The sequence below is a fragment of the Polyodon spathula genome, chromosome 9 (genome assembly GCF_017654505.1).
Source record: "Polyodon spathula isolate WHYD16114869_AA chromosome 9, ASM1765450v1, whole genome shotgun sequence".
Taxonomy (NCBI): domain Eukaryota; kingdom Metazoa; phylum Chordata; class Actinopteri; order Acipenseriformes; family Polyodontidae; genus Polyodon; species Polyodon spathula.
The window spans coordinates 44,402,878-44,429,511 of NC_054542.1; the positions used below are offsets into that span (position 1 = coordinate 44,402,878).

General features: G+C 36.3%; 1 protein-coding gene across 1 annotated transcript; it reads left to right on the forward strand.

The window, feature by feature from the left end:
- Positions 1–2,460: 2,460 nt before the first annotated feature.
- On the forward strand, positions 2,461–24,224 carry LOC121320922 (RNA-binding protein 26-like). Its single transcript, XM_041259701.1, has 22 exons — positions 2,461–2,519; positions 5,769–5,887; positions 6,122–6,261; positions 7,039–7,130; positions 7,345–7,547; positions 7,818–8,078; positions 10,800–11,039; positions 11,562–11,663; positions 12,670–12,879; positions 13,488–13,596; positions 13,929–14,088; positions 15,783–15,947; positions 16,279–16,410; positions 16,573–16,644; positions 18,585–18,713; positions 18,863–18,937; positions 19,657–19,821; positions 19,902–20,006; positions 20,345–20,533; positions 22,013–22,099; positions 22,611–22,724; positions 23,541–24,224. The coding sequence occupies exons 1-22, from the start codon at positions 2,461–2,463 to the stop codon at positions 23,628–23,630; spliced, it is 3,018 nt and encodes a 1,005-aa protein (XP_041115635.1). The 3' UTR covers positions 23,631–24,224.
- Positions 24,225–26,634: the final 2,410 nt, after the last annotated feature.

The window sequence follows — 26,634 nt, forward strand, 5'->3', positions numbered from 1 at the left end:
TGCACACAGTGTAGTTACATAAAAATTGCTGCTGCCAATACCTGTTGTATAATGCAAGTAATTACGTTTGAAAAGGTATGTGTATTTGCTTATAAGCAGTCTTCAGTTTCACAGATTCATTTGGGAGTGGCACCCGACCACACCAGTATTATGTTAATCTAATTTATGACAATATCTGTGAGAAGTATGGGACCTTGCTGTGTTGCTTCTTCCCATCCCGGATAACTTCCCTTAACATTATGTACGTTTTAGGGATTATGAACAGCTTTGGGAAACTCAGATCTATTCCAACGCATGGTTGCGGTGTTGAGCTTCTTGCTCCTGTCCTGGAATTAGCATCTTCATGGTTTCCAGTCTGGTACCAGCTTGGTGCATACTGATAAAAGGAATGAGTGAATCTATTCTCACTTGAGAGGTCCCCTGAGCTAATTCACAGGCAGTGGAATGACTTTACAGTGTGTTATGGTCCGGAAATAAATGAGCCCAGACAACGAAAACCTACAAAAGCAGACATAGTTTATTCAGCAGTTAAACACAGAACACCCTCCAAGAACCCCAAGAACCCCCTTTTATATTGGAGTTAACATGCGGCCTGACACGTGTTAGCTAGCAGGCAGCCTTACACGTGCTGACATACATTGTAACCATTTGGGTGTGTGCTATGCACATGAACACGCTGTGCACCTGCAGAGCAATACACAACACAGTGTATGGGTGTTTTACAGCTCACAAGGTGCTTCCCCGGTATTAGGTGTCCTTTAGGATGAAACACAGTAGACTCTCGGTTTTAGTTTTATTGTTGTATTTTTTCGACACAATTAAAACGTAAATACATCAATTTTTTGTGAAACGCCTACTGCAGTGATAATTATAAAAATGAATACCAAGACCAGGGGTACGTTTTCAAGACTGCTTTGGTTGTAACCTGAGCGAGGTATATCATTATTGTATTTAATGAAATTAATAAATAGATCAATAAGTCACTCCTAGACAAAAATAGAGTAAGAACTAATAGAGTGAAACTAAAAAAAGGGAAATTATTTCAACCACCTCTCTTACAAAACAACACCCTGCTGTTCTGCTATGGAATAAGTATACTGTACTACCTTCATTCTGATTCTAATACAGTCTTTCTGTATATACACTTCTCACAGCTGGAAGTTTTTAAAGCACTTACATCATTGATGAATACCCCTGGATCAGCCTATCAAACACCTTGTGGTTGATGCAATCCATATGGGTTCTATGGTACTGTAAAATTCTTTGAAATAATCCAGTGGTTTATCCTGCCAGGTCACATATAAGAACTTTGATATATATATAGGATCCTGCCAGGTGTGTACTATATATATATATATATATATATATATATATATATATATATATATATATATATATATATATATATATATATATATATATATATATATATATATTATAAATAATAATAGATTATTAATAATTATTATTAAATTATTTTACTGTTGTGTGTAGGCCTGCATTACCTCCTGAGGACTGCCCCTCCCCTTCAGTGTAATTCAGGATCTGACTGAAGTATATATCTCAGGGTTTTTTTTTTTTTTTTTTTTTTTTTTTTTTAATTTGTCGTAGGTCCAGAACTATGAAATTGACTTAACTGAATAGAGTAAATTTTTTGTATTATATATTAATATTATATATATTTATTATTATTATTATGATATACAAAAGCCTAGCTTTGAATTATAAACATGTATTTTTATGCAGTAATGTTTGTTATTTTAAATAATAAGTGTATTAATTAAAACTTGATGACCCACACATCATCAGTATGTACAGAATATTAAAGACTAAGCAAATTAGCAATTAAATGTTAAATCACTACTTGAAAAACAATTCTCCAAAAGCAAAAATATGACAGATAAATATATCTCATGAAACGGATACACATATCCACACACAGGGGAGGCCTCCCATAACACGCCGGTCTGCTAAGGGAATGCTCGCTGACGCTGCGAAGTTAACAACGCAACGCAATACCGCCCCAACCGGCTCGTTAGAAAACCAACAGTGACGTTGCAGGAAGGAAGGAAAAAAAAAAACATCTCGCGAGTTTTCACTTTCCAACGAGACTAACAGCCGCCATTTTTCGTGGAGTAATCAATCTGGAAAGTGCAAAAAAAAGTCTGTTCGTAGTAATTTCTGCTTTTGTTAATTTAGTTTATCTAATAAGGCAAAAGCTACATTTAAGTGGTTGACAGCAGCGGTTCTAGAAAAAATCTAGATATATATTTATCGTTACCTGTCGCACGATCCCACGTTTTTCTCCTTGCATAGGTGCTGTCGGGCCTTTTTGCACATTTCGGTACCGTCATTGCAACTTGCTTTTGGGAAACAATTTAGTTATATTCTGCTTAATTTGATTTAACACTGCTGGGGCTCAGCCCTGAAAGCATTTTAGAGGGCTGATCAGATTCTAAAATGATAATTGAAAACCTTGAGGCGCTGAAATCATGGCTCTCAAAGACGCTTGAACCCATGTAAGTACTGTGCTAATATTGAACTTCATACATGCTGGTGTGCAGATATTCACCCGCCGCTTTTGAGAATGTGACGTGTAGCTAGCACACATTGTGGTAATATATGCTGAGGTGTGTGTACATCCACCTTGCTCTATTGATTTTAACTTGCACCTCCCAGTAGGTTAGTAGCGCTATTGTTGTTTAGCACTGCTACGCTGTGTAAGGGTAGTCTTTCGTAATGAAGACATTTACGCCGGAATAGATGCTCTGCCACAATATGTCGACCAAATTATTTTTTAGTTAAAAAAAAAAAAAAAGTTTGTAAATCGGAAGAATGGCTCGCTAATCAACAATTTAATAGCTTTGCCGTCAGGTTTAATTTGTGTTGCGATCAGTTATCGCTGAAAACGTCAACGCTCAACATTCCTTGAATGTTTTAAATGCAATTCCGTTTAACAGAGTTATTAATTTTACCTTAAACAACCCACGCTGGCAGATAGATACCTTTCCTCAAAACCGATGTTAAACTAAATGTGTCATGATGTAGTCCCATAAGAAATAAAAACTTTTCTAGCTGCATGATCAAACACTGATGGTAAAAAGTCAGTTGCAGTTTATTTCTCGTCACAAGTGAATGCCTTCACATGTACTGTACATGTGTTTTATATGTACTCTGCTATAGCTTCTCATAAGAATTATGATGCCGAGTTTGTTATCAGGTGTAGGTAGATGTACAAACCTGTAGATGTTAACTCGAGACAAATACATTTTCTGATAACCCAGATTTTGTTAGGTAGTTAATGGAATTTTGGGGAGCAGGAATAAGCTAACTCTTGAATTTAGCCTATGGTTTTATTTTGCTCTTGCCCTGACATTTATACTAAAAGCGTATCCATTTTGGTGAATGCTATGCTGTCCAGTATTATTTGTGAATATATATATATATATATATTATATATATATATATATATATATATATATATATATATATATATATATATGAGAGAGTACACTTGCTGGAAACTAAGTTTTTACGTCGTATACGTTTCTGTAAATACTTAAATGAAAACACATGTTACAATATATAAAACATAAGGAGTATCAAAGCAGTGTTAAAGAAAATTGTCTCTAAATTTTGGATTCCTCAGAATAGCCACCCTTTGCCTTAATAACAGCCTCTCAAACACAAGGCATTAGGTTAACAAGTTTCAGCAGGAAATCAGACATGTCTTCCCAGCTGTTCTGCAGCAATTCCCAGAGATCTAGGGCACTTGTGGGTAGCTTTGCTACCATTGCCATTTCGTCCCATACAAGTTCTGTGGGATTGAGGTCTGGAGACTGGACAGGCCAGGTCATTAGAATGAGTTGTTCTTCACTTTCCTTCTTCGCCAGATAGTTCTTGCACAACTTTGAGGTGTGTTTCGGGTCATTATCTTGCTGAAGAATGAAGGACTGCCCAACTAGCTGTAATCCTTTTGGAATGACATGCCTCTGAAGTATACTATGATAGCCATTCTGATTGAGCTTGCCATGGACTTGGTAAAGATCACCAGCAAAGCAACCCCAGACCATGACACTGTCCTCCATGCTTGACAGTGGGAACCACACATGCAGAACTCATGTGCTCACCCTCTCTGCATCTTACAAATACTCAGCGGTTGGACCCAAATATTTCAAATTTTGACTCATCGGTCCATAAGACCGATTTCCACTCCTCAAACGTACAGTTTCTGTGTTTTTTGGCCCAGGCAATTCTCTTCCTCTTATTCTGCACTCTTAACAATGGTTTCATTGCAGCAATTCTTCCAGTTAGGCCAGCTTCACGCAATCTCCTGTAAACAGTTGATGCTGAAACATCTGTACTTCTAGTAGCATTTAGCTGAGATTGTATTTCAGGGGCAGTTAATTGCCGGTTTCGCAGACTTGTGACTCGAATTAACTTGTTCTCTGATTCTAAGGTCACCCTTGACCTGCCTGATTTTGTTCGGCCCTCATGAGTGCCAGTTTTTTCAAACTGTTTGATGGTTATGGCCACAGCAGTTACAGACATTTGCAAAGTTCTTGCGATTTGTCTTAAAGATTGACCTTCATTTCTTAAAGTAATTACAAACTGTCTTTTTTTCTTTGCTTAACTGAGCGTATTTTGCCATTTTCTGCTCCCTTATATACAGGAATGACAAACTTGTGCCTGTGCTACGTATATTTATACTAATCATGGACCCTCAACTGTTAACAATAATTGGTGACAAAAGGTTAATTAGGTAACATGCTAGTTAACTTGGAGAACATCTAACAAAGACACTTATACTTAGACCAGAGTTCTAACACCGTGTTATACACATTTCAGACTGAAATCCCCTTGCTTTGGGTGATCATTTCATTGAAATTGATAAGATTTACATTTTCATTTAAAAATTTAAATTTTTGAATGCAGTTCACTTATGATTATCAGCTTATATAAGTACAGGTATCATATAATGAAATATTAAGTGCTTATAGACAAGTTTATACAGTTAAAAGCATAGATAATTATGTAGAACCTGGTTTCAAACAGGTGTACTCAAACTTTTGAGAGAGAGAGAGAGAGAGAGAGAGAGAGAGAGAGAATTAATCATTTGGCTGTTTAAAACAGGATTTGTTAAGTGAACCAGAAGAGACACAGCAAATCGTGAATTAAAGGTTGCTAGAAACTTCCTTACAAAATGTTGTGAATGTCTGAGAATTGTGGCAGACAGTCATAGTGAGAGGAACATTATGCAACCTTCTCTCACATCCAATGGCTATTACAATTTCTGGATCTGTCCTATTGAGCATACCTGGGATGAGCTAGTGCGTTTTCTTTGACATTGTCAGTGTTGTCACATGACAGGTTTTTATTCCTTCAGATATTTAGGCACTTTAATGTATATATTTCCCCTGTTTGAGTCTTGGATTCACTCAATGGGGTCCCAGTAGTAAAAACAACAAACTTATTAAGCCACGAGTACCACACAGTAAAGCCTAGAAAGTGTCTTCCACCACCACCCCCCAGATCTTTTATATCTACTAATATTCAATTTATTACCCATTTTATAACACATGCTGTAAACTAGTTCTTGATGAATTGCATTGCATCAAGAAATAATTGATAACCTTTTTAAATGTGAAAATACCTGCAGAAGTTTATACTCATTTGCTTATATAGTCTAAATCTCAGTGTTTGTTTTTTAGTGATACTACCATATGCACATCAAAAACTAATCAGTATTTCATTCTTTGTATTCCCAGATGTGATGCTGATCCATCTGCTCTTGCTAAATATGTTGTTGCCTTAGTTAAAAAGGATAAAACCGAGAAAGAACTTAAAGCATTATGCATAGACCAGTTGGATGTATTTCTTCAGAAAGGTAAAGTTACTGTTTACTCATTTTAGCTATTTAATCGGACTTGTTCGATGATAATATAAATCAACTGTACTGTGTAGATTAATTGTGTAGGCTGTTTGTTTGTTGAATTGTAATGAACCCCCCCCCCCCCCCCCCCCCCCATATATAATTATTATATATTTAATTAATTTGTAAGTATCATGTGTTGATCAATGTAGAAGATTATAAATTAGTGTTGTGGATTTATGTTTCTAGATACCCAGATTTTTGTTGACAAGCTTTTCGATGCTGTGAATTCAAAGAGTTATCTACCTCAGTTTGAGCAACCTTCATCGACAACTGTAAGAACAGAACCTTTTCAACACCCAGAGAAAAATGATGTAAAAAAAGATGAGGTAACTGTGCTTCTTTGTCTATAGTATAAATTAATGTTTACTGTAAACCAAGCAAGAGGCAACTGAAAAACAGATATTCAAATAGCAGTTATTCAAATAGTGTACACATTATAGACCATTTAGAAATTGAACAGCTGGTGTCTTCGGTACAGACTGATGGCATTTTTTTTTTAAATGCTGCAGAACATTGCAGTATATCATTATAGGTAGATTATTCCACCATTTAAAGTATATTCTGCAGATTCAATTAATTTTCAATCGGTATCCTGTTTTTAATTTAACCGGTGCTGTGCACCGGTCTTTATGAGGTAAGCAAACAGTGCCATGCAAGGGAAGTGGCGAGTCAGGAAAAACTCATGTGCCTGACAACAGCGCAGACGTCATCTGGGCACAGAGTTTTTGTGGCACTGCTGTGTGTTTATGTTCATAGTTGTGTATTTATTATCCACCACTGTGAATTCATATTTCTGCGACTGGGATACAGTGAAGACCCCAGTTAGTCTGTACTGTATGTATGTGTGTCACAATTAAACATGTTTGCAGAGAGCCTCTCATTCAGTTGTGATGAAACATGGTTAAGATATTGTTAGTTTACAGTTCTCTTTAAAGAATAAGGTACTGTGGGAAATATGGAACCTAATGATTTACCAAGACAGTTCCTTTAAGAACATTTGCAACACTTAGTCCAAAGGAAGCAGAATATTCTGACAATGTTGTAAGAAAATGGTGTTCCAGAACACTCATTTTAAAGTGTTGTCTCTCTCTTTTGAATAGCAGGTAAGCAAGGAAGATGAGAGGGACACAAAAAAATTCCCCAGAAGAATAAATCACAGCCCCCAGCAATCCAGTTCACGGTACAGAGACAGCAGGTATGACCATACCAATGCCGACACTTCACTGACCAAGTGCGAGGGCAATTATGCCCTGTATGAGTGACAAGCAGGATATCGATATTGCTGTACTGTCAGTTGAGATTTTTCTCTGTTCTCATATGTATACAAAGAAGCACATGTTCCCCTCCTTTTTTTTTTTTTTTTTTTTTTTAAATCCACACTTGACAGTTTTGTCCCGTCACCCCAATAGAATTCGGGATGACCGAAGAAAGGACGACCGCTCTCGTAAAAGAGATTACGAACGAAATCCTCCAAGGAGAGACTCCTACAGGGACAGGTACAACAGGAGGAGGGGTCGCAGCCGCAGTTACAGCAGGAGTCGGAGCCAGAGCAAAGACAGGCCTCGTGACCGGGACAGAAGCAGAACAAGAAGCCGAAGCAGAACAAGCAGAGGTACCTTCCTGGCTGCTTTTATAAAAAATGTTTTAGAATTTTTTTATTTTCCTATTTTTGACATCTGTTTGTCACACAGCAGTCTCTTTCAAAATGGTATTTGTTAAATTGTTATATTGAGAGCAGATATTTTCATTGATTTATTAGGCATCAGCTTTCTAAATGTGTAAAAACTACAAACGTTCAAGTAAAAAAAAAAAATAATAATAATAATTATATAACCCTCATGTTTTGGATGTAATGTCTTTTATTTATTTTTATTTTTTTTAGAAAGAGACACTGGCAAATCCAAATATGACCAAGACAGAACAGAAAGAACAGAGCCTTCGGAGAACAATTATACTTCAGCAACATTGGTTTCATCTGAACACTATCCTGTCCCATCACTCAGCAGTACTATCACTGTTATAGCACCAACTCACCATGGCAACAACACTAGCGAAAGCTGGTCAGAATTCCATGAAGATCAAATAGATCATGGCTCGTATGGGAGAGGACCACCACCAAAGAAACGCTGCAGGGATTACGACGGTAAGTATGTTAATCTTTTTATTAAGTGTCAGATGATGAAACAGTTGAATAATCACTGACTGACGACAGGACATTTTGGAATTAAAATTCCATCCGCTAAAATGTAACCTAGTGTAGCACAATTAACTGTTTGTTCGATAACAATTAATTGATAAACAGAAAAAAAATAAACAGTTTGATAAGCTTCTTGTTTCGGCCTATGCCATATTCATATGCAGATGGAGGTTGAATTGGTTTTCTGACCTTACCTTTAATCTTCCAACTGCTGCATTTCCTATTTGAAAGTCACAGTATTTAAAGGTTAAAATAATGAATGGAGAAAGATCTGTACAAGACTGAACAAGACAGAAAACTAGGGTATTGCCTAGGGATACAGCATTTAGGATTTTCCCAGCAAGCTTGCAGAATTTGCAAGAGCTCATCCCTGTATGTAGACGGTTCATATTAATATCCTTTAATACTTTAATATAGTAACATAAATCAAAAGTTATGACAAGACCTACCTAATTGAGTCTGATCGCCCTCAGTATGGGTTGGTGATGAAAGGTGCTGGTGCTACTAGTGCTGCAGGCCGACAGAAACACTCAGCTTGTGAACCCGAACGGAAATCTGCTGTTACAAAATGCAACCCAAGAAGTGAAAAACAAGCGGGAAGTTTGAGTTTTAAAAAAAATGCAGTTGAGCATGTCACATTTGTTACATTACTCTGTGAAGACGTAGTAAATTAAATAAGCCAAATGCAAAAGTATTGAAAGAAAATGCATTTATTGAAATTAGTTTAGTTTGTCTAATTTACTTTGTTGCTTCATATTGGTTGAAGCATTGTGTTTTTTGCAAATACAAAATAACACTGTGACATAAATATAAAAAGTAATAACATGAAAAATCTTTATAAAAGAAACATAGAATGACAGTTTTAAATTGTGAGGTGTTTTGTTTTTTTTGGTAGATTTCAGTATGTGCAATTGACAGCCCCACAATAGTGGAGCAGTGTGTGTGTGTAATATATATAAAATACTGAATTTTACACACATATATACACACACACACCTAGGACAGAGCCCCGTGAAATTATTTTTATTTTTTATAATTTCTCTCTGTTTTTCACATCTTTTTATTAGATACACATTAATAAAACAACTCAAATGTATATCATTAATAGAATAATATACATCATGTTTTAACTACATACTTATTTTTTATTAAATATCTGATTTATTTTGACAGACCTCTCGCAGAAAAATAATTTAGTTACCATAATTTCTTATTCGCAGCAGTATTAGGAATGTACAGTCCCTCACTCTTTTTAATCAACTGACTAGTTACCATGCTCCCTCGCTATAAGGCTCTCAGTTATAACACACCTTGGGTATAACCCTCCTACAGTAGGTCCCCCAATTCCCTATGCTAGTGATTCATGCAATATTTCTACTGTAAATAGTGCCAGTGTTCAAACTGCAAGCAACTTCTCAGTCTAATTTCTGTCTCTCCCTTTTGATACAGTATATGAACTGAAGGAAAGCTGCACTGACATTTTATAACACAAACATCTTATTCAGCATTCATTTTTTAAACTAAATAAATATTAGGTCTATTACATTGTTATCTTTCCTAATATACTTACTTTTTTGCTACGAGAGGAGCTGCAGCTTTCTCTGGGAGACGAGATGCTTCATCTCTGTTCTGGGAGCCGAATCTGGGGCGAGCCCATTCCCTCTTTCTCCTCTCCCAACCCGCTCTCCTTCTCACACTTGGTTTGCTTTTCTGTTGCTTTGAACTGAACTCCCGACGGCCGTTTAGCCAGGCTGTTTATAGTTTAAAAACTGCTAATTAAAATGTTCCAGGATTGGTAGTGTTACCTTTTTTCTGTAAAAAATCTAGTGTTGATTACATGGTACTTTATGCATGGTTAATTCACAAAGTTACATTTTTGCTTCACTATATGTGCATTAGAGAGGGAGTTATTTTGTTTTGTGTTTGTCAGATGTGTGTTGTCTTCCGCTGCGCTCCCCTCCCCTCTTTGATTGTAACACTCATATTGTGTGTCCCCCGAGACCTGTGTTATAGCGAGAGAGCACTGTATGTAGACGTGCGGATATTGGTATGCCCCATTCTCTGTACAGTACAGTTTGGTTTTATTAAAAACTGATTGGATGTCAAAAACATCTGAAAGAGTTGATAGACCAAACCCATCATAATCAGTTTGCATCCCTAGTATTGACAAAGCTATCCCAGTTGTTTCAGAGCCATTCAAATTATATTTCTTTACAGCTGTAACATCACATACAAAACAATATTTTGTAGACATTCAAAATGTGGGACAAGATCTTCTGTTGAGGCAAAAATAGTAAAAGAAGACAGATCTTCCAGACACTGTGTACTTGTAGGGATTGAGGTGAACTCTGTTGCACTTGTTTTGACATATATAATAACCTCCTATGACCACTGGGGGCTGTAGATCCTCAGGATCCAGGTTAGTAAATCAATCCAATATAAATGAACTGAAATTTGACAAAACTGATTAACCCAGTTTGGCTTAACACAACTGTAAGCACATCTTAATTTTCCTGCATTAGGTATTATTCAGAGCTCTCAATTCATGTTTGCAAACTTATCCCACAATAACAGATATAATTGTATGTCAATACCATACTGTGGGTATCTAATAAACTGCTAAACAATCATGTATAATGTAATGAACTTTATTTTGTTTCTTTTTAGAAAAGGGCTTCTGCATGAGAGGAGATATGTGTCTGTTTGACCATGGAAGTGACCCAGTAGTTGTGGAAGATGTCAATCTCCCAGGCATGCTGCCTTTCCCAGCCCAGCCCCCTCCTGTTGAAGGACCGCCTCCTCCTGGCCTTCCACCACCTCCCCCCATGATGACGCCACCACCTATAAATTTAAGGCCGCCAGGGCCCCCTCCAAGTCCTTTACCTCCAAGCCTTCCATTGATAACAGGTAAATGGGGGTTTAGTTCTAGATTTATATATATATATATATATATATATATATATATATATATATATATATATATATATTATTTATATTTTTATCTGCATGTTTTACTGACCAGTTATTAATGTGACAGAGTTTTGCATACCAGGTGAAGTTTATGGAAGCAATTTAAGATTGCATTCATCTACTAGTCCTGGTAGCCACTTACACCTGGTGTCTGGCTGAAACACAGTGATAAAGACCTTTGTCTGTTATACTTGCACTTTCAATAATGAAGGCTATATCTTGGAAAACTATTTTTGTTCACAAAAATGTGTATCTTGTAGTTTACCCATCTGAACAGGAATTACTGCATGCTTTTATGAACTGATATAATAAAGGCCTTTTCTCTATTGATGATATCCACCCCTAAGTAATAATGACCTGGTGTCCTATAATTCTTTTGTTTTATTAGTTATAGGTTTAGTTATTTTCAATGCAATCGCAGAGTACTGTTTTTTTCATCCCTTTTCTAACTGTTGACAGGGCCTCCACCACCTCTTCCTCCTCTCCAGCCTCTCCAGCCCGCTGGTGTGGATGCACCCCAAAACTCCATTACAATTTCTGTACCAACATTACCAGTAGGTGGTGGGGGTTCGAAGTCGGGGGACAGAAGTGAAGTCCATATTGCAAACTCTACGTCCAATAAACTATTGACAAAGTCTGAAAGTGTTCGTACCATTACATCACAGTTGAGTAGAACACAAATCTTTGACATAACAAAAAATAATAATAAAAGAGAAAACGGAAATAGTTCAAAACATTAGTGATTTAAACGTCAAGTTCCAAATCACCAAAATACAACACACAGGTTACATGGTTATATGTGTGGTATATATACATATATATACATATATATATATATATATATATAATATATATATATATATATATATATATATAGTAATATGTCAAAATTTCACATAAGACTCTATCTATCAGGCAAGAATCGGGTCTTCACTTGAACACTTGTGTTAAATGTCACGGCATTGGATTTTGAATAGAAATAAAGATCCATGCAACACTTGCACTGCCCAGAGTACCTCATTATGAATATTCATGATGATCACAAAATGTGTGACTTGTCATCCTTTACAGGCAGTATCTGCCAAGTGGCCTAACTAGTTGAGTTATTGCAAATTCTGTATAATTTTATGTACTTGCCATTTTATCCGTATAAATAATTGTCACACGATATTAACTTTTTATAGAAATATAGGGCAGTAGTTTTGGAATGGTATTTTATCTAAAATATGAACTCTGTCTTGACCATAGTGTGTGCGTACACTGTGGAGTGAATAATCGCAATTGCTTTGGGTGGTGGCATATCTAAAAAAGATAAGCTTCTAAAATGCACAACACTGCAACATTTTAAAAACAAAATTGAGATTTTGAAGCAGGCTCACAATAACACTGTGTGAGTGACTAATAATTATTATAGATTGGGTCAACAGCATTTGCTAAGCCACACAAGTGTTTAGCTACTCATCGTTACAGCTAACGTAACTGTCTATGTAGTTTGACAACTTGTACTCACATTTTGACGCATGTAAATTCATATTATATTCCCTGGCTCCAGTAAAGTATACTGAAGGAATATATACAACACAGCAGGCAGCAATTGGAAATGTGTTGAAAAATGAACACTTTCTTTTCCTTTTAGAAACATATGAACCTGATGTATATAATCCTGAAGCACCAAGCATAACCAGCACTTCAAGACCTGTGTATAGACACAGAGTGCATGCGCAAAGACCAAACCTAATAGGGCTGACATTGGGGGAAGTGGATCTTCCACCAAGAGGTATGAACATGAATAGCTTCTTCACAGCATTTGTTTGTCCAGATCCTCTGTCCCACACTGTAATTGTGTATCCCTGAAAGGGTAGCTTGTATGAATGTGTAAGTCTTGCATTGAAACTGCAACTGCTAACATTTCATAAACCATTTCAACTTTTATCTTCATATTTTCGGTGTTGTGGAAACTCACAAACATTACAAAGCTGTAATCTGTGAGTCACTGTCAATTGTGGGTATCGGACAAGAAAAAAAGCACTGGTTAAAATCATGATACTCAAATGGCCAAAGGTTAAGGTTCATGATATGCATACTTTCTCCCTTGACTCTCTGCAAGAAGATCCTTGTTGCTAAAGTAATTGTACGCGCTTCCGTTTGGAAGTACTTTCCTGCTCCGTTCCAGACCCATCTTATTTTTTTTTTTTTTTTTTTTTTCAGAGGTTTTTTTTTCTTTCCTCCATTTTGTAATTCTGATTACCTGACCACCTGATCTACAGGATCAACAATCTAAACCTCCCACAATTGCTTCACCCTATGTCATCACTGGTTTATATAATGGATTGTGTATTTTTTAACCTGTTGTTTTTACAATATTGACACCTGTCTTGTACACAGAAAACCTTGCTAACAACAGCATGAGAATAGTGGTGGAATCAGAGTCCAGAAAAAGAGCAACAGGGGCAGTAGACAGTGGGATGCTTTCTAAGAAACCCTGGTTTGACAAGTAAGCTCTAAAAACAATTTTAAATATGATTTAATATGTGCTTCCTGAAAAGCATTATGACAATATTTCTGTCATGTTATTTCTAGATAAAACCATTTAAAGTTGTTGCTGAAATCTAAGAAATACTTTGCTTTTGCTGATTAATGGATGTGATTTATTTTATAAAGGAATAATTATGTAGTCGTTGTGTCTTGCTGCTCATTTTGACATCATCCATAATTTTTAAATGATTAAGATCCTCGGTAATACTAAAGGTAATAAATATAACACTGTAGAAAGTTTTATTCCTCCCCACCTAAAATTGATTGGTTTTATTTTGATCACTTAACCAGGCAACATTTCAGTAACGCTAACAATCTAGGATTCCAGAAGAAGATGCAGTTTGGAACTGAAAATGCAAAGTTAGAAGTAAGGAAGATTCCTTTGGAGCTCAATAATATCCGCAAGCTTAATGAACACTTCAGCAAATTTGGCACTATTGTTAATCTCCAGGTAAGAATTAAATGGGATCCTTCTCTTACACTATTTAAATAGTGGGGTTGCCTAGGGGACATTGTCCAGGTAAAGTTGTGCAAATTACTGTAATATGCAACTTGGTGCTTTAGGTGTTACTCAAGGTCCTAGTGCACTTTGTTTTCAACTAAGGTTATTATTACCCTGTGTAGTTATGTTCAGAATCTTATTTTTACATAGCTGCGTACATCAGCAATTCGGAAAATAAAAGAAGCCTATTAGAAAATGTTTTGCACTTGAAAGACATTAAAGACATTATTTTGTTTGAAAATACAATAGTAAAAAATGTACTAAATAACGTGTTTTGCATTAGACAGTAACACAGCATCCCGATTAACCAAAATGTACACTGTCTAATTAACAGCAGTAAGGATAGTATGAAACCTGAAAACTTACACTGAATGCAGATGGTCAGCAGCTTACATTGTGGACCCAGTGTTTTGCAGATTGATGGTCCTTATCAAACTGAAACTATACTTTTTTATACTTTTTTAATATTTTAAACAGATGTTTCCTTGATGTAAAGTGATTTAGAAGTGTGTGTGGTAGTAAAGTCTTGTTTAATTTATAAAATATAGCAAATGAAATTCACAGCACGCCGACAATAGCTGATTGTTCAAAAAGCTAGCGCTGACATAAGCGAATTCCATAATCCTAATCAACAGATATCAATATTGACTGAACTGGTTCTGTTACATCCTTGTGAATAACATGCAAGAACAATACTGACATTACCTTGTGTTAACATAACACTTTTATACCATTTGGTGGCGCCAGTGTCCTTTAGAATGCATACACTAAAACTACCGTCTGACTGCTGTATAGAATGGGTCATTCCACATCACATGAACTGGGGGTCCTTAGACTATTTTGATATTGAATATGGAGGTACCTGGAAGTTAAATATTAATCCCACATAGCAGACAGAATAGGTTTTTCACTTGGCATTTTAGAAACTTTCACTCAAAACAGGCTATGGTACATATTGCTATATCAACAATGTAATTTATGGCAGACAGACAATGATTTTTGCCTTTGAATACATATATATATTTGTTCCCGCACTAAAGAAAGTATTCCGTACTGTTTTCAAGTTGGATTACAGAAGCCAGTATCTATGACACTCAAAGACAAGCACTGCGATTGGGGAATCCTCTGATAGTTGATTAACCAATGAGCACTGACGCAGAACAAAATCAGTAGAGATTTGTGACGCATGCCAAAATTAAATCCTGATCAGAAATATAGCTCAATCAATCAGTGATTATGTTGACATTAATGCTGGGATAGCAGCTAACGGAAGCAGGATGAGCAATTAGAATTAGATCTAAAACAGTAATAACAATGAAGTGCTCTGAATGAAAGCTGCATAGCGGTGCAGTTTTAAGGTGAGGGCTGATTAAGAGAGGAATTACTAGAGGGCAGCTGTGGTCACACAAAATCACGCTGGTTGCATTTGAGTAACTACTATAGATATTTTACATAGGTTAAGTAATAATAATTTGTGTAGAACCCAGTTTGCTGTTGCATGAAATATTTGCTGTCTAGATGCATGTAAACGTGCTAAACTGATTAATCCTAACAAAGTAACATTAGTGAGTGTTCTAAGATTGTGCCATGCTCTTTCTAAAATTCCTTTTTTCGTATCACCCCCCCACCCCACCCCCCCCCAGGTGGCTTATAAGAGTAATCCTGAAGGTGCCCTTATTCAGTTTTCCAGTCATGAAGAGGCAAAGAGAGCTATATCCAGCACAGAAGCTGTGCTTAACAATCGCTTCATCAAGGTATTCTGGCATCAAGAAGACATTGCACCCCAACTGCAGCCTACGGCACTACAGGTAATTTGTTAATACATCTTAAACTGTATATAGTCAAATATAAAATGTTAATAAACAACACTGTAGTTAATGATGTTAAAGTGCTCCTGTATTCAACATTTTAAGTTGACTTTTCATGAGCATTTGTTACAAGTTATTCTACATACTGTCGATATAGGTCAATGTGGCCTACTTTTTCATAGTACTGATAATTGATTACCTGAGCAATTTAAGGCAAAATAGATTCAACTGTGCAAGAACATTTGTTAAAACAGCAGCAGGTAGCCCTACACAGTGTAGTAAGTAACACTAAGAGGCTGTATAATACAGTTAGTATTGTTTGTTTCTCAAGGTGCATCAGACTTCACTACAGCAACCCAGTGTGTCAGCACTCAAACAGTCTGTGAAAGATCGATTGGGTCCTATACCAACAACCACTACAGAGCCAACTCAGCCACAACCTTCAAACACAGTTTCCACTCAGGTATTTACAACCATTTACAGATATTTAATACCAATATGTATTTTTGCCTGATTTGGTTTAAATCAGTATTTCTTGCACATTTCATAAAATTTGCCATACATCTGTATAATAAGTTTTTGTGTCAAAACAGATATCTTTAAAAGTTGTTTTTGTTTTTTGTAGAATACCAGTAAACTTTCTGTGAAAGAAAGGTTGGGTTTTTGTTCAAAACCATCAGCAGTCGCGAATCAAAAGGTAAGAGAAGGTTTTTCCGTTCTGGTTCAGCTATTTATATTACTCCTGACTTTGCCTGATTTGATTTGATTGCAGTGTGTGTGGAGGGGTTCCATTGAGAGAAATAAGCAACACGTTCTTCCATAGGAACAGATCTTTTTATCCTCCCAATTTTTCATTCCACCACAGGGGGATATCCGAGTGTATCTCTTGCCTTAACTGTTTGATTTGGTATAATGTGTACTGGTAAGAAGTTAAACAATGGACTGTTGGTGATAAGCCAGAAATATTATTGGAGCTGAGCAGCACATGTATTTAATGCCTCTTTTACACTGTACAACCGCGCCAGGGCCATACCAAGCCCTCACGGTGCGGTTAAGGGGAGCCTGGGTTGTTTTTCCACAGCAGAGCCGAGCCATGCTATTGACGTCACACACAACAGAAGATATTTGCTATTAATTATTGTTAACTCAGTTTGCCAATAGATGCGCAAACAAATGGTGTTCAAAAATTAATACACCAGCGGTATCTTTATATTAGGTCAAAGGTGAGAAATGTTGTAGAATTTTGTGTTTTTTAGCATGTGAGTTTAGTGTACCATACCCACAGTTTATGTCCATTTGCTTCAAATCGTCAGAAATTCAGGCATAAACTCTCATTTCTGACGCACGACTCCAGATTTTCCTTCTGTCTGTCCACAGAGAAACTAGAGCCTGCACTTCGTAAGCATCCTAAAGCTACTTTTCTCTCATCACACTTGCTGCCCGCGATATTTGTTGTTTTTTTTTCTGGAGTGTACTGACTGGTGCAATGTAATGACAAAAATCCTTAACCCCACCCCTGGCTCGGCTCGGCTCATAGCCGGATTCAGATGTCTTGAGGCTGGAGTTTCACGGTTTGGTTCTTGCTCGGCTCGACAAATAACCAGTGAACCACCCTTGCCCGTACCGTACTGAGCTCTCGCGTGTCGGATGTGCCAGTGGAGAAGGTGTAGAAGACTTAACTAAAAATATTGTGGATATGGGGTCCCCGAGTGGCTCATCCAGTTATAGTGCTGTTCAAAGAGGCCGAACTTTGCTGGGGACTCTGAACAGGGCATCACATTGGCTCTGATGCTTCTGGGGTGAGGAATGGAAAGCGGACAAGGACTACTTCTCAGCATCGTGGAAAAGGCAGATCTCTGTTCTCTGGGATCGGTAGCCTGCCCACCTCTGCTCTGGGTTGCTCAATGTAAAAGTGATTCTGGCTTTAGGCTTGTAAGATCAGAGGACGCTGACACGCCCTCAGAACGTTTGTGCTATGTGGGGACACGCTGCAGTGAGGAGAAAAAAAAAACAATTGACATTCCAAATTGGAGTGGGTAAATAAATACAAATAATTGGTGGTATATATATTATATATATATATATATATATATATATATATATATATATATATATATATATATATATATATATATATATATATATATATGTGTGTGTGTATATATTAAAAAAATACTATTATGGCTAAGGACTTATGCAAGGTAAAACTGGACGAAACTCTTTCACAAAGATTTTATTCAATTCCAGCTTTTCTTATTTGAGTATTTCAAGTTTAAGACTACTCATAAAATGTGCTATTAAACATGCTTGGCAATACTGATTCAACAGACAGTATTTTAGGAACACTTGTCCAGTTCGATTTAATCTGTATCTGTTTCTTTTCCAAAAGCTGCTGATGTAGCTAATTCAAATATGTTTTCCAGCAATGAAACCATCAAGATGTCATTGCCATATTTATCAAGGCGATGCCAACAAAAAATACCCTAGTGGCTGAAGCAAAAGATGGAGGTGTATAGTTGTTAAGCTGAATAGATTATTTACAGTGACTTCCTTTTTAGACTGTGTTTTATGACAATTTGCAATGTATAAAGTAGCAATAGAGAAATGATATCTGTAAAGAACTTTGCTTTTCTGCAGGTGCTGTCTACGTCTATGGGCCTTACAAAAACTGTTTACAACCCCGCTGCCCTGAAGGCAATACCGAAAACTCCGCCTTTTGTGAACACTGGTGTTGCAGACCACAGCGAAGCTCTGAAAAAGAAACAGGTGGGTGAGATTAAGTGCCTGTGTGTATTTTCATTTTCCTTAACTGCATGTGTGATCTGCAAAGGGTTGAGGCTTGTGTTTGAATTGTTGACTGTTAAACAAGACGGTATGTCTTAGTGAAAGAATACTAACTTGATTTACTATTGCAGGAAGCATTAAGGCTTCAACAAGATGTAAGAAAAAAGAAGCAGGAAATAGTGGGAAAACACATTGAAACCCAAAAGGTAAGTATTTGTCTGTATTGAAGATAGTTTATTCATATATGTTGTCAGCAATAAATAGTTTCCTTAGTGCCAAGCTTTAAAATGTGCTTTTAACACACATAAACACGCATATGTACTGTTTTCTTGTATGGATTTCTGGATGTTTTAATGACCTGGTTGTTGTAGCAAAGGGTTCACCCAAAAACATACACCTAGCTTCCACTGGGTGTTAGAAAATCAATATGTGTGATCATCTGCAAGCTCACATTGGTGTGATTTGCTGTCTTTGCCAAACACCCTTCAAGTTTTGTACAGTACAACTTAATCCGGCATCACCAGTGTGCTGGTAAGACTGCAAAATGCAATCTAGTAATAGCAAATAAATGTTTGGATGTTTACAAAAAACAAACTTTTTTGCGAACTAAAATATTTTTTTAATTTTTTTTATATATATATATATATATATATATATATAATATATATATATAGATATATATATATATATATATATATATATAATTCTCTACTGTAGAAACTATTCAATTCAGTACTGAATACATTTTATGGCCATATTTATTTGAACCGTCTAAAAACCTTTACTTATTTGTATCCTTTTTTACAAACCAACTTTGTTCGCTGTTTGTAAAGAAGTAGTTTTTTAAAGCATTAAAATAGATGTCTGTTTATGTGGTCTGTTCAAATAAAGGAATCCAGCAGCAATGTGTTTGCTTTGTGTATAGATATTAATCTCAAAACTGGAGAAAAACAAAGCCATGAAAGCAGAGGACAAGGCTGAAATCATGAAAACTCTGAAAACTCTGACAAACAGCATAACCAAACTGAAAGATGAACTGAAAGCAATCTCAAGTGGCATTCCTCACAAAACAATGAAAACCAAGGCTCAGGTAAATCATTGGAATCACTGTTTCTGTTTTGTTCTAAATGAAATGAGATCAAGTGTATTAATAACTTTATCCTCCCTCAGATGCAAAAAGAGCTGCTGGATTCAGAGTTAGATCTGTATAAGAAGATGCAAGCTGGGGAAGATGTTGCACAACTGAGGAAAAAGTACACAGAACTTCAGCTAGAGGTGTGAGAGGCTGGGGGTTGGGAAAGAGGATGAATATTTTTTTTATAGGAAAGCGAAGTACAACTATACAAAACATCCAGTTGTAGTTTTTAACAGTAACAGGAGATGGCACTCTTAACTTTTGATCTACATTTTATTATTATTTTTTTAAACTGCTCTAGGACCATTGTACATTTGCATATCGGAATATAAGCCAGTAATATTGTAGTTTGACACTGTCATTTGTGAGTTGACTGTAAATGTGCACGTTAAACCATTTTTATGCGAGAAATCAAATCCAAATCCATAATTATAACATGGCAATCTTGGTTTATGATTACTTTATATTTATTTTCCAGGCTGCCAAAAGAGGAATCTTGTCATCTGGACGTGGTAGGGGGGGCCATGCCCGGGGACGCGGGGCACTTAGAAGCCGTGGAAGAGGCAGAGGTGCCCCACTGTATGCTGTGGTGGACCACCGCCCAAGAGCTTTAGAGATCTCTGGTTTTACTGAACCTGATAGAGAAGACTTGCTTCCTTATTTTGCAGTAAGTATTTAGATGCTTTTAGGGGGTAGTCTCTCTTAGATTGTATTTATCTTATCTGAATTCTGCTCCCTTGGCTAACTATATAGTTATTTTTATCTTTGTATGCCCATAGCGTTTGTGTAAAAGGATCTCAACTATAGCTGCTGTGAGTGTACTTTGCAGTTTATAATTTAAATTACAGGCGTTATCCAGTAAATCATTCATTGTTCCAGTGCCACATTGTTTTAAGTAGTGGTGGACAACGATATGAACATTTTATATCAATATTGTGCATGTATTTTGGGTATGTATTATTGTTGTCAGTAGTATGAAAATCATAACTTAGTGAGGATTCTAGGGTATATTTGATAAACAAATATGTATTGAAATAACCAGTTAAAATGACTGGTTTTGGCGCTTCTAGGTAAACATGCTTATAATTATCAATTCTTGTGCATATGCGGCTCAAACGCCGTCCGTATATCCAATAGAGATATTTAGGAAAAGTCATGAACAGGCATGCACATTACATTCCAGAGCGCAGAGTAATTAAAATTAAAACCCAAAACGGTCAAGTTGACCGGCTTGGCGCTTCTAGTGTAAATGATACGGACTTTCATACAGTATTTTTACAAGCTGTATTCTACGATTCTTTCAATAAAGTACCATTGCAGGTGTGAACATATCAATGATACAGAATTTTTTTTGCATTTCTGTTTTGCTTAATCGTTTTCTAACTCTTCAGTCTCCTATGACATTTGGCATAAATTATGCTACTTTTGTCTGTTCACAAACTACCATTTCTAGTTGTGTATAAAATTAAAACATTTTGCATATTTAAAAATGACAAAATACTAGAAATACTAGAGCACAGGTTAATGAGGCATTCTAGCACGCAATTCATATTTATGTACTGTATCACAAATGATTTTATTCATAATTGACAGCAATACTATATATTAAATGTATTTATTTCCATACAGTGCATATGTGTCATACTGTTTAATAAATCATGGTGCATTCACAGTTTTTATATGGAAACTCATAGTTTGGGGAGAAGGGAACGTGGTCTCTAGCATTTTCTATGAACTTGTGACCGTATACATAATACATGAATCTAATGTACGCAGAACCGATACACCTACACTTGGGTCATGTTCAGTGTGGTTTTTGGTATGAGGAAAGTTGGAACAAACTGTATTCTGAAGGTAATGGGACTAGTAAAATGCAAAAACCTATTTACACCTGCTTGTAATAAAAGCATGAAAGATTCTGCTGCTGGGGCGTCAGAACAAAGATGCATTTGAGGCGAAATGTTAGATTTAACAAATGTGAATGTTGAGTGATGGATTGATCCAAGAACACTCCAATAGAGCAGGGCAGGTGTGCAAGCCAGTTTTGCTGAGGAAATCAGATGCATACAATTATTGTCAGGGAGGCATTTCTTTCTCTCTGCGCTGAAGATGAAATGTGTTATCATTCTTTTTGTTCTCTTCAAAGCAATTTGGTGTAATTGAAGACTGGCAGATTGACGACTCGTCTCTTAATGCTGTCATTACCTACAGGACAAGGGCAGAAGCGGAGGCTGTAAGTACATATTCTGTTAGAAAAGAATGTCGGTAGGATAAAAACACAGTAGTCAGCAATGGAATACTGGATAGCCCTTTCTGTAATTGTAAACGTAAGCACAATAACAAAACATGTACACACCTTTTCACGGTTTGAGTTTCAAATGAAGCTGCTTTGGCACAATATTAAGTGAAATCTGTGCAGTTTAGTGTACTATAATTTAGTGCTCACATTGCCAACACTAGCTGCCAGCACTAGTGCTCTGTCAGTGAATTAAGCTTGCATGGTCCTTTACAATGGGGCAGCATTTTTATCTTCATTGCAACTCATAATTCTAACACATTATAGCACTTGTGAAATAGTTGGATTTCTTTTCTTATTAGGCCATAACCTCTGTCATACCCCTCCTGATCCAATGTTTTCATTTCCATTTTTCCAAATAAAACATTTCTAAATTAGTTTGAGGGCAGGCGGGGTTGGTTTTGAGATGGTTTTTTTTTAAGTAATTCATCAATTTGACCTGTTTTAGGCTGCTGTTCATGGGGCTCAGTTTAACGGACAGGACCTTAAACTGGCATGGCACAAGCCTGTCGCCACCCTTGCCATCGCAGATCCTGAGGAAGCAGAACCCGATGAAGAAGAGGTTAGTATTTTGTTTGTATATTACTGTTTTGAGTCTCCATCTTTTCTTTTTTTAGAAGACAATTTTTGTCATGTGCTGTGCTTTTTTAATTAAAACTCTCCTCGCTTTTGAAACCAGTTTTTTGGGAATCATGTCTTTGGTGTTGTGTGCTAATGCTTTACTATGTGATCACTTTTCCAAATCATGTAAAACAATCTTGGTAGTGACTTGCAGTTTCATGGTTTATTTCCATTGGGTTATGGTGAGGAGTTTACACCAGTGATGGTTTTCATTGTTTTAGGGGTTTTTCGTGCTGCAAGAAAATAAAGAATTCTACTGCTGTAGGTCATTGCTTTAGGCTAGTTTTCGTTAATTATAAATGAGAGGTCAGAGAAGGCTGCATTTGTCTCGATGTTGTAACCAGATGTTTGTTAAAGAACCCACTGTTTGCAATCTATATGGAGAAATCAATAGCAAACAGGAAAGTAAACACATATTAAACTATGACTATTAGGGAAACCTTGAGATGCATTTCAGTTCATTAAGTTTCTGCAGTTCTTTTATAAGTGGTATTTTGCACTCCAGAGAACTCCAGGAGACTGACTGCACCCCTAAAAGGATTAAGTAAGACCACATATATAACTTTGTTACCTTTTATTTTAATAAAAAAAGATGCAATTGTTTTGTTGATGAATATTCATGTTTCTGGATGATAGACCTAATGCTTTGAGATTGGCTTCATACTTGATACACAGCTGTATTTCATGATTGTCAGGTTCGATTGTGAGTATTGTGCAAGAAAAATGTAGCTCTATTAATTAGTTTCTTTTATTACAGCTTCAGTCGGAGTCCTTGCTAGATGATGCTTTACTTCAAGATGATGATGAAGAAGAGGACGACAATGAATCTCGGGCATGGAGAAGATAATTTACCAGACCCTGACGCATGACTGTCAGCACCTACACCAGACTGCTTACCTGACTTGTTTTGAAATACTTTTTAACAGCTAGTAGTGTGTTTGGCTAGAAATTAATGAAGATTTAAGTTTATAAAAATGCTAGCAGAAGTACCTCTGTTATGTTTAAGAGACAATTGTAAATATTGTAGGAGGCAAGCTTCTCTTTTTTTTCTTTATTCTTCTGTAATGTACAATGTTACATGACCTTTACCAATTTGGTCTATTACTAGTGACCAAAATTGTTTTATTGAGAGTTTGGTTCCATGTTATTATGGAATGAAGTTACATTGGATAACTTTTATGAATGCTCATGAGTTCTGAGACGACCACAAACGTATATTAGGTATTTGGAGGAAAAAATAAGTTACTTTGCATAGTATGCTTTACTATGTATAGTAACAGCCGTTTTGGTTGTTGAGTTTTGTGTACGTATTTTACGTATTGGATTTTAATGATGCATTGTGTGGCTGATCTGCTTCCAAGTCTCTTGACTTATTTTTTTTTTGGTTTTTTTGAGATGTGAAAAATAAAGAAATGGAATGGTCTATAACATAAAAGCAAAAGACAAAACAAAGCAATAACAAAAAAGGCAATTGAAAAGTTTAACAGCAAAAAAAAAAAAAAAAAAATGAAGACCATTCCAAACCCCCCACCCCCATGTTCACAAAAAGAGCTGAAATCCACATTACCCTTCCACTGTAACTGAGCTGTGGTGGCACACACATCAACGCAAGCTGGACGTCATTCAGAGCAGTAAGTATGTGCCTAGAACTGGATACCAGAGGGAAGAACTTGCTACAGCTGACCTGTTGCCACAAGAAAAATGCTAAGCATGTATTTCATAAAAATAAAGCAGGTGATTTATCTATTTACTTTACTCTTTGCAGATCTATTTGACACACATACGAAGACCAATGCCCTACAATATTATACACTATATTAACTCCCAGGCTTTGCCTGTATTTGATTGTTTATATTATGTAAACAGAATGTAATTCGCACTTTTGTAATTTAGACCAGTAGGCCTGAGACTTAATTCTGTCATTGAATTCAACGTGCAAGTTTACCTTACAGTAGTGCTGTGTTCAAGAGGAACAACTAAAAAAACAGTAAGATTTTTTTTTCTCATTATGCAAATAAAGACACTATCTTAGGTCCAGTTCCCTATGTCCCCTCTTTTATCAAGACAATCTTTAAAAATATTCAAATAGTTTTCTTTAGTGTATATATTTACCTTTCTAACACTTGCTGTTTTGATTTGCAGTTCAGCCATGGAGTTCTTGGGCAATTGAAAAGTGGAACCAAAAATAAACCTTGTAACATTTTTATAAAGGTAGGAGCTTTTAGATTTTATTTTGTAAAATGCAAAGGTGTGTAAGATTTAAAATAAGGTAAAAACAAAAAACTAATTGAAATGAAGAAGAATGGTGCAATCCTGAAATATTTATGTAACTTCTCACCTCCCAAAGTGTAACCCAATTCAGATTTCCACAGACCTAAATATAGGCCCATTTGTACACCCCATACTTGTATTCTGTGGTGTTAATCTACAGTTTTTCATCTGCAAGCTTTTGTCTTGCAGACAGTACCTGCTATTCCATGAATGTGGAAATGGCCTTAATGAAGTGATCAGAACAGCTAAATATACACTACATGCACTTTAAAATATTGCTAGCTGTTTGAATCAGATTACCCCTTCAGAACATTCCTAACATGGAGTTTTAAGGACCAGGTTCTAGAAAAGGGCTTCTAATATTCAATGTATTTATTTATTTATTTAGTTATTTTTATAATACATGTATTGGGTTTTACCCCTGTAGATAGATCACTGTCTGTGGACCACCAAGATAGGCAGCTTGGCCGACAAATTTCAAGCCTCGCTCAAATGACTTGCCCTGATGGGATCCCCCTGAAAATTATCTGAAATATGGCTTATCTATTGTAAGCCACAGGTTTTAAAATGCTGTTCAAGAAGAATGTTGACAAAACTTACATCTTGCATAGCTTTAGCATGAATACGATGCTCTTGTATTCCAATCAGTATCAAATGCACCTCTTAGTTTAAAATGTGGTGATTTGTATAGCTGTATTAATGAGAGAGAGAATGTTAATGTTTTATACATGTTGTGTTTTTTTTTTTTTTTTTTAATTGTAAATAAGACCAATTACACTACTTGAGCTGAGCAGTTCATTGTTTATTCCAATATGTTGAAATTATTTGCAGTGGAGTGGGTCGGGTCTTTGTCTTAATACAACTAACTTTACTTGGTATCAGTGTTATAACTTATAAAGATTTTGTCAAAAAAAAAAAAAAAAAATTGTATTTTTGAAGATGCATAAAATCGAAAAATGTATTAGAAATGTCACATTTTTACACTTTATCCTCCCAGCATTTCTTATTGGTGATAATTATATTTGTGCTTTTGACAGCTGGGGGCTTGGGCAAACTTTCTGAAATGTGGTTATGAGCCTTTCAGCAGTGTTGTCATTTATCCATCAGCATTCACTCCATTTAATCTGGGCCCCTCAGCTGTGCAGACTGCAGCCCCTGTTGTGACTGATCGGCCTGCATGAGTGCTCCCAGCATCTCCCGTCGCATCACATTTGCATAAAATAGGACGGATAACCAAATCAGAGCCCAGAAATGAAAATGCTCAGCATCGTGCCTGTCACAGTTGTTGCTCAACTAATTGTGAAAAATCTGATTAGCTGGATTTTCACTGTTTATCATTAAGGCCCCCCCAAATTTGCCTTGGCTTGTACTTCCCTACATGTAGCTTTTAAACACAAAGTACCCTCAACCCTCTCTTGGGATTACTTTCCCTGCCCACCAGCTTTTAATGCTGGCACATTCACTTGGCTACATTAGGTCCACGTTGCAGGCAAACACAATTAATAAATCGGAAGAGACAGCCAATGCACTTACAATTTTTTTTTTTTTTTAAACCAGCTCAGTACAAAGATCAGCAAAAG

Excerpts from the sequence above, each read along its gene's own strand:
- LOC121320922 (XM_041259701.1), top strand. The coding sequence starts at position 2,461 with ATGATAATTGAAAACCTTGAGGCGCTGAAATCATGGCTCTCAAAGACG. Across the intron at positions 5,888-6,121 it reads GGATGTATTTCTTCAGAAAG|ATACCCAGATTTTTGTTGAC; the intron begins GTAAAGTTACTG and ends TTATGTTTCTAG. Across the intron at positions 18,938-19,656 it reads AACACATTGAAACCCAAAAG|ATATTAATCTCAAAACTGGA; the intron begins GTAAGTATTTGT and ends CTTTGTGTATAG.